The sequence below is a fragment of the Dipodomys ordii genome, unplaced genomic scaffold (genome assembly GCF_000151885.1).
Source record: "Dipodomys ordii isolate 6190 unplaced genomic scaffold, Dord_2.0 Scaffold23, whole genome shotgun sequence".
NCBI lineage: Eukaryota > Metazoa > Chordata > Mammalia > Rodentia > Heteromyidae > Dipodomys > Dipodomys ordii.
In genome coordinates, this window is record NW_012267239.1 from 10,996,163 (window position 1) to 11,004,929 (window position 8,767).

Below are 8,767 nucleotides of genomic sequence, written 5' to 3' on the forward strand. Positions count from 1 at the left end.
CCTTTGAAGTGCTTTCGTTGTGATTTATTCCTCCTCCTCCTCTTTTTTTTTTTTTGGTTTTGTGTTGTTGTTGTTTTAAAGTATGTGCTGCTGTTGAATAAAAACCACACCACTCACAACAACAACAAAAGGCAAAAAGCCCGGCGGCAGCTGCGGACTCGGCTTCCCGTCCCCCCCCACCCCTTACCCCTGCCCGGCCGACCCCCCACCCTCACCCCCCAAGCCCCGGCCTGGAGTGGATGAGTCTCTCCATGAGAGATCCGGTCATTCCTGGGACAAGCATGGCCTACCATCCGTTCCTACCTCACCGGGCGCCGGACTTCGCCATGAGCGCGGTGCTGGGTCACCAGCCGCCCTTCTTCCCCGCGCTCACGCTGCCTCCCAATGGCGCCGCCGCCGCCGCCGCGCTCTCGCTGCCCGGCGCCCTGGCCAAGCCCATTATGGATCAGTTGGTGGGGGCGGCCGAGACTGGCCTCCCCTTCTCGTCCCTGGGGCCGCAGGCACACCTCAGGCCTCTGAAGAGCATGGAGCCCGAGGAAGAGGTGGAGGACGACCCCAAGGTGCATCTGGAGGCCAAAGAACTTTGGGATCAGTTCCACAAGCGGGGTACAGAGATGGTCATCACCAAGTCGGGAAGGTGAGTGAGGGGCGCGGGGGAAGGGGTGGGGGGGAGCTGGGGATCCTCCCCAAGCTAGCTGAGGATTCCTTCCCCCCCTTCCTTTAACCTCTGTCTTTATCTCTCTCTTCCCAGAATGGTTGCTTTGCCTGTTAGTACGGCTTAGACGAACACTTAAAAAGTCCCCCCCCCCCCCCCCGCAAAATGAACACAGGGACTCTCTGGCCCTGCCCTAGTGTTGGGACATTTTAGCGGACCTGGGCATCGGGGTTCACCCATGGGATACATGGGGGGGCTCTTCCAGAGAGCCAGCCCCGTCCCTGCTCCCCAAGGCGGGAGAAAGGCACCCCCTTTTGCAGGCAGCTTGCTCTCAGATCTTTCCCCGGACACTGTCTGGCTTGAGCTTTGGCAAGTTTGTACCTGGTGTATTTTGTATTCCCAGGGAGAAACTTAAAAGGACATTCCTTTGTGTGCTTAGCCCCCCTGGACCTGACATTATCCCCCACCCGCCCCATTTCTCTTCTTCAGCCTGGCCTCTGGGTGGGAAGGGGGCCTTGACCCTGGCTGCCAGGGTCACTCAAATGGAAGGGTGATTTGGTTTGTTTGGTTACTAGCACCCCTCCTCAACTATCTGTGTGTGTGACCCCCCCATTCCCCCACCCAGGGGGGAGTCGAGCGAGAAATTTTTGAATAATTAAGATTACGTTTGCCAATCTTAAGGAGCCGGAAGGATGTGTTCCTGTCTCGCCTTCTTGTGCCTGTGAATATTAGAATTCGTATTTTTACGTAATGCCTGGTAGACACCAGCTTGGAAGGGAGGCCTCCAGGCTCATCCGTTTTGAAATCACTGATTTCTTTTTCATTAAAAAAGGGGGGAGCACTGAAGTTTACCCCTCCCTAAGGTATTACATTGGAAGGATACAAAATACAATCCCGCTTCTTAAATATCCCCAGCTTTGTGTCTCCTTCCGAGCAAAACGAGGCCAAAGTTGGACAGAAAGTTCTGCAACCCACAAGATGCTTGGAGCTGGCTTTCCCCAAGGAAATGCTTCCTTTTAAGTCACAAGTACTAAATGCCAGCACTTGAGTGAAATTAAACAGAGTTTGGGGGCAGGAGATCTTGCCGTCTCTGATCTAAGGAATGGGGGAATGTGGCTAAGAACTCCACCGGTGGGTGTGTGGCTCATCAGGCCTCCAGATCTGCTGGGCATCTGTAAAACACAGCCCCAGCATCTGTCCAAAGCCTGGTTACAACCCCTCGGCAGGGAGGGATTGTCACTGGCTATTTATTCCCTTGATTCATTTAACATTTTCATAAAAGTAGCGGCTGGAAAATTCTACTACGCTTTGCTAGAATCCCAGCTCCCAGAAAAAGACAGGCAACTTTTTTTTTTCCCCCTCAGCACAGAGGTTACACAGGGAGAAAGTTGAGAAGAAAACAACAACAAACAACACTTTAAACCATGGAGAGAAATAGAACATGATCCATTTGTTTTGGATCTTGGGGTATCGGTATTGTAAAAGGAAACTGAGCCTGTTTGATCATTCAGTGAGCAGGAAAACAAGTTTACACTTAGCTGCCCTACTCGGAAATATGTATCAATACAAATTCAGTCAGTCATGAGAGAAAGTTGAAAACTTTGTTTCAGTGTTCGAGGAGAGCAAGATCCCCACAATTCTCAGCCCATGTATGGTGGGGTTTTTTTTTCCTCTCTCTCCTCTTAGTAATATTATTTTTTTTCCTATTGTAGGCGAATGTTTCCTCCATTTAAAGTGCGGTGCTCAGGCCTGGATAAAAAGGCCAAATATATTTTGTTAATGGATATCATAGCTGCTGACGACTGTCGATATAAATTCCATAATTCTCGGTGGATGGTGGCCGGTAAGGCTGACCCAGAGATGCCAAAACGAATGTACATTCACCCGGACAGCCCCGCTACCGGGGAACAATGGATGTCTAAAGTGGTCACCTTCCATAAGCTGAAACTCACCAACAACATTTCCGACAAACACGGATTTGTAAGTTGCATTGCTCTTTTTTTTTTCCTCTTAAGTAAAATTCTGTTTTTCTCAATTTCCCCCTCCCTCTTCCCCTTCCCCAAAGGCAGCTGCCCCTTTATTCCTTATAAACCCCGTGTCTCTCGGTTCTGACTTCTCTCGAGAGCAAGCTTGTCGGATCTGTGCTAGCCAGAGAGCTCGAGAAGGGTTTATCATGTGTTTCTCTCCGGTTCGTGGAAGGCCTCGCGTTCTAAAAGAGAGTGGGGTTCAGAAAACTTTGAAACTCCTGTACTGTAAACCAGGTCACGTTCTTGAGTTGATGCTGGATCTAGAATTGAAGTTTAGAAAAAGAACTGAAAGTTTTTTTAAGGGGGGGGGTCAGTCGCCAAGCGATGTGTTTGGAAAAGATTTCACTTTAAAAAAAAAGAAAAGGAAAAGAAATCTGCTCTTTTGAAACCTGCCGGGCTAATTCATGGGAGAGAGCTTTTTTTAAAAGTTTGTGAGCTTTGACCCCGGTTGGCTTAAAAGGGTGTGAACGCGTGTGGGAAATTTTTATTTTCTTTTATGAAAAGACAATTGGGCATAGGTCAAAGTCAGGTTTATTAGAAAGGAGGCTCAGAGAGCTTCAGGCGTGAGGAATGAGTGCATGCACGGGGTTCAGTGAGAGGGTACTTAGAATTTTCTAGAAGGCTTGGGGGATTGCATGTAGAAGTCAGATGTGGGGGGGAGGGGAGGCAGGAGACCTTTGCCCTTTTCCTCTACCCCTCTCCGACATTTCAATAAAATAAACAAAGTGATAATCGAGGAATAAGCTGGAAGATTAGGTCCAGGAAGACAGGAATGGTGCGGAAATATCTTCAGTGGGCCGGAATTGCATTTGAAGCCCCTGATTTGATTAGGACATAAATATTTCTCTCCAGAGTTCAGACCTCCCAGGGCTTTAAGTGGATTGAGCTCGTCAATTAGCGGACGTTGAAAGTACTGAATCATTTTGTAAATTAAAATGCATGTTTTTTCTCTCTGTCTTTTAAGACTTTGGCCTTCCCAAGCAGATCAGGCATCCTAACAGGGGGGGGTTGTATGTCATCTGGGGGCTCAGGTAGGCTAGGGTTCAAGGTAGATGGCTAGAGTGGGGTGGGGGAAGCCTTGGTGGAAATTCGGGAGCCATCTAGATTGTTCTGAAGATAACTTCGGAGCGAAATCTACCTAAGGAAGTGAGCTAGGTCCCCAGCCCTGGTACCCCGGTGGTGGGTGGTGGGGGAGTAGGGGGGTGGGGGTAGGAAATGTCACCCTGTCACCTTGTTTGTCCTGCTAATTTCTTTCTTTAAAAAGATCTTTTGTTTGTTTTAATGTACCTCTCTCTCCCGTGTCTGCAGACCATCTTGAACTCCATGCATAAGTACCAACCCCGCTTTCACATTGTCCGAGCCAATGACATTTTGAAGCTGCCTTATAGTACATTTCGGACTTACTTGTTCCCAGAAACCGAATTCATCGCTGTAACTGCTTACCAGAATGATAAGGTAACCCAAAGGGCCTTAAAAAAAAAAAAGGAAAATAAAAGGATGCTATCTTTTTTTTCCTGCCCTTTAAGTTGCTGTGGAACGTTAAAGGGTATTTTACATGTGAGTCTTGAGCCATTGTGTGAACAGTTATGTTAACCCAGCCTCTCCTTGGAGGGCAGAGGGGCAAAAATAAAAAACTTACAGTCAGCTACAAACTCCAGCTCTGAACCCAATGCAGAATCTGCCCAGGCGAAGCTGACTTTGCCAACTAGAAACTCTCTCACTATTGTCACCCATCTCCACCACCTCCCCTCTGGCCGCCCTTCCCCGGTGGAGGGGGTCGGGGTGGGGGGCTTTGTCTGGTGGATTTCAGTGTTCATCCTCCTCTTCAAGAAGGAGGGTCCAACAACAACAAAAAAGGTTTGAAATGAGCCAGCTAAAATGTTAAGGCAAAAGCCACTTGGGATTCTGAGAGAGGGAAGATCTTGGTGGAGCTCAGGTTGGGGGTTTTCCCCCCTCTAGCCTGAGTAGCTGGTCTGGTTTTTATTACCTTTTATGCTGCTGTGTTTTTTATGGTGTGTGTGTGAGAGACAGACAGAGACAGAGAGAGAGAGGGGACCGCCCCATCACTGTTTGAGGTCTTTACCTGGAGGTAGCCAAAGTTACCACCTCATCGGAAAAATCCTTCTGCCTGGGGCCTGTAGCTGAAGAGTGGGTCCTCCCTCCCACCCCCCTCCCCAAGGGGGAAAAAAAAAACAAAACAAGGCAGGGCCTAGAACCTGCAGGTCTGCTGACCCAGAGCTACTGGGAACAGCACAAGAGGCGCAGAGAAAATGGCCTTTAGGGTGTGACTCACCAGAGCCCAGCTTGGCAGCCTGGGCTGGGAGGGGGATGGGGATGAGCTCAAGCACTGCACCCCAGAACCCCAGCTCCCCTGAGTTCTGGACCTTAGGGGGACAATCCGGGGTCCCTGGGTGTGTAACAAGGTAGCCTTCATGGAGGTGCTGCCAAGATGTCACCCTGTCCTTTGCAATGCTACCTGCAGTCACTTCCTACACAAACAAACATGAAAATCCACCGCAGCCCCCTCTGCCGTCTCTGAGGAGCAGATGGAGCAGCTGTTCCCTAAACAGAGAATTTGGGAGCCTGCAGGCTCTAATGTCCCTGCGTGGTGTGTAAGGTGCCTCCCGGGCCCCCAGCCTCCTGGGAGAGTTGTATTTGCTGAGTGGGTTCACGTAATAGTACAGTGTTTTTAATCAGACCAGGAGGCCTGACAGTGGCAGAGCGTAGAAATGAGCACCAAGGCTAGTCAAGGCCATTCCGTTCTTTAAAACCTGTAAGCTTCCGCATAGTAATTCTCTAAGCTACTACCACTCCCCAGCCAAAGGGGGGAAAAAGATTCTAACTCATTCTAGCACTCATTCTAGAAAAGCCATCAATCATCTTATTAGATTCTCAGACAAGGTTTTGTGTGTGTGTGTGTGTGTGTATTGTGGGTGTAGTGGATGAGTGTGTACCTTAACATATTTGATGATTAATTACCTTGTGTTTCAAAAAAATACCCAAATGGGAGCATACTCTTTATTGCCAGCATGTCTGTCCTGACAAATTTAGGGGAGGGTTCTTTCTCTGAGCTCAAGCTAATTCGCTACCCACAGAAAAACTTCCCTTTAGGTAATTTCAGCCTGAAGCTTACGTAGAACAGGCACACCTTGTTAATTTCTTCTGTTTCCAGTGAGACATCCTGAGAACATTCTAGAAAGAAAAGCCAATGTCTCTCTCTGTCTTGTGTCTTCTCCTCTAGATAACCCAGTTAAAAATAGACAACAACCCTTTCGCAAAAGGTTTTCGGGACACTGGAAATGGCAGGAGAGAGAAAAGGTGAGTCAGAATCTATGTTTTCTTCTTGTGTTAGTTACCAAAAATGGCTTTTTCTGTGAGTTTTACTTTCTAGTGTTAAAAGTGAGGTAGGAAACATGAATGCTGAGAAAATTCCCTGGGAAATCACTTCGTTCCCCCCCCCCCCATTCCATACTCACCAGTAGCATGCTCAGTATTTATTCTACCTTTAAAACAATTGTCACTGAGAGAAAATCATCATGGCTAACAGGTTACTTCTCATTTATTGCTAATTAATTGCTAATGAGTTGAAGTTCATCATGGGCAGGTCCCAGGAAAAGACCAAACCAATCACCAATTGCTTTTTGGGATTTTTTTTTTTTTTTTTGCCATCTTGTCTTCCAAATTCCATCAGAGCTGGCTTAGCTCTTGAGTTAATGTTTCCTTCCTTCCTTCCTTCCTTCCTTCCTTCCCAGCAGACAGTCAGTCTATATGAGAGAGGCCGCCCTCCCACCACTGGTTTTTCAAACCATTCTCTATAATCCAGAAAAATCCCCCATTTTTAATGCATCCCCTTGGATTCAAAAATAACAATTTCTAACATCTACATAAATTTGAACTCCAATTAATATGTTGGTGAAGCAATTACAGTGTAGTGTACGGTGAAGTAACCACTTCCTGCCCCTCTGAGACACCATCCTGGAGTTGGGGAGAGGAGGCTGAGGACAGACAGAGACTGTGTTCTCTTGGCTCTCTTGGTCCCTTTGGTCTCTGGGGCCACCAATGTAGTTGTCCCTGGCCTTGCCCCAGCTTTCACCTGTTTTTAAACAAGATTTTACAGCGTAAAGCAAATGCCAAATAGAGCCCTCCTCTCTCCATCCCTCCTTAACTACCCCTGGGGCCAGCACTCTGGAGAGGGCAGGCTTAGAGGGGTTCTAAAACAATGCTGGGGTCTGTAGAGTGGCTGCCCTGGGCCCAGCTGATTGCAGGGTTCCTGTGATCTCTGAGAGGCAGGAAGGCAGGCCGGCCAGCAGGGTGAGGTGTGTTGGATGTTTAAAGGCTAGGGAAAGCCCAGAGGGGAAATGGGTAAGTCTCACTGGGTAATGTTGGGGTGGTGTGCGGGCATCCTTTTCTGCAGGAAACAGCTCACCCTGCAATCCATGCGGGTGTTTGATGAGAGACAGAAAAAGGATACAGGGACCTCAGACGAGTCTTCTAGCGAGCAGGCCGCCTTCAGTTGCTTTGCTCAGGCCTCCTCCCCGGCTGTTTCCACTGTGGGGACCTCAAACCTCAAAGGTAAGTCTGGCCACCCCGGGTGCTGGGAGGAGGCCCCCCTGGTCCTTCTCCAGTCTGAAGCGCCCTGGGCAGGGCCAACCAGATTAACCCTTTAGAAGCCCATGGACCCCTTCCAGGATCTATGAACTGGAGCCAGGTGTGTCCTCCTCTTTCCCAGAAATCCCCACTTGGCTGGGGAAGGAGGTGATGATGCTGTGTTGGTCTATTAGGTCTTGATGAGGGAGGGCAGTTTATTGGAAGGTTCTGGAAGCTCTGCTCTTCCAGTCAAGACAGCATCTGACCACCTATCATGAAGTGTAGATTAAAACTGTGTCAGGTTGGGACCGGGGAAACTTCCTCTGCCACTCGGGCCTAGGGAATGAACGCCCCGAGGAAGTGACAGCTAGAAAGCTAGCAGTTCACCTGGGCAGGAGGTGGGGGGGAGGGGCTGTGGAGCCTGCTTGGGTGGGGGTGGGGAGATAGAGCTTCCCTCTGTTTTCTGCATTTAAAAAGAGCAAGCACACCCTCTCTGTGTGTAATAAAAGAGAGTTCCTTTACTGTCTTAAGCTTTGTGGTAGGACTGACAACCCACTGAAGGTGTAGTTATGGAAGCAGGGAAGAAAAAGAGGGAAAAAGAGGGGTAGTCACTGCTCCTGTGTGTGTGTTGGTGCACAGAGGGACACCCCCATCCACCCATCCATCTCTGCCCCGACTGAGGCTTTGGGGAGTGTGTATTGATTGGGGTGAGGGGTGTTGGTGTCTGCCCCTAAGCTAGTCACTGGGCAGACAGGATTCTTTGCAAACCAGTCCTTCCCCAAAGGGGTCGGGGGCCAAAAGGGCTGACCTTGATCAGTGGGGTTGAACAAAAGGCTGGGCAGGTAATTGGAATGGTGATGAAGCCAGTGACTTTTAGAGTAACTTCGTTTTCCTTCCGAAAAGAAGTTCATTTGCACACGAGGTGGAGAAGTGCGGGGTTTGGCCTCCCCCAAAGGAGAGCTCTGCGTGACTCCCTTAAAACAAAAAAAAACCTTCATTATAATGAGAAGAGGTGACTTGTCCTTCCATACTTCCACTGTCTGCCTGGTGGGCCACCTCGATTGATTCTTACTGTGGAAGCCTGGAGAAGTCTCTCTCCAAACCCTTTTGTTGCAAATGATGAGAGAAAGAGAGAGAAAATATCTGGGGGGGGGGGGATGGTGTGCTGGGAGAAGATTCCAGGGACTTGTCCAGGGTCACCCAACCAGTGAACAAGGCCCAACCCAAACCCCACCCAGCGTTGCGGTGGGGCTGCCGGGGGCGCGCGCGCAGGGACTGTCCTGGGGCTAACGCCCGCCGTGTTGCGGTCCTTGTCGCTGCCCCGCTCCGGGTAGATCTGTGTGCCAGCGAGGCCGAGAGCGACGCGGAGGCCGACAGCAAGGAGGACCCGGGTCCCGAGGCCTGCGACTCGGCGCGCATCTCCACCACCACGGCCGAGGAGCCCGGCGGCCGGGACAAGGGCAGCCCCGCGCCCAGGGCGCCGCCGCTGCCGCAGCAT

At 49.9% G+C, this 8,767-nt stretch overlaps 1 protein-coding gene across 1 annotated transcript in view; it reads left to right on the plus strand.

Annotated features, from left to right (window-relative positions):
• Nucleotides 1-228: 228 nt before the first annotated feature.
• Tbx3 (T-box 3) overlaps nucleotides 229-8,767 on the plus strand; it is a 12,778-nt gene continuing 4,239 nt past the window's right edge. The window contains exons 1-6 of the mRNA XM_013014298.1: nucleotides 229-637; nucleotides 2,368-2,635; nucleotides 3,991-4,137; nucleotides 5,924-6,000; nucleotides 7,097-7,254; nucleotides 8,604-8,763. Coding sequence (XP_012869752.1) covers nucleotides 240-637; nucleotides 2,368-2,635; nucleotides 3,991-4,137; nucleotides 5,924-6,000; nucleotides 7,097-7,254; nucleotides 8,604-8,763 — 1,208 coding nt within the window. The 5' untranslated portion in view covers nucleotides 229-239. The remainder of the gene's footprint in view (nucleotides 638-2,367; nucleotides 2,636-3,990; nucleotides 4,138-5,923; nucleotides 6,001-7,096; nucleotides 7,255-8,603; nucleotides 8,764-8,767) is intronic.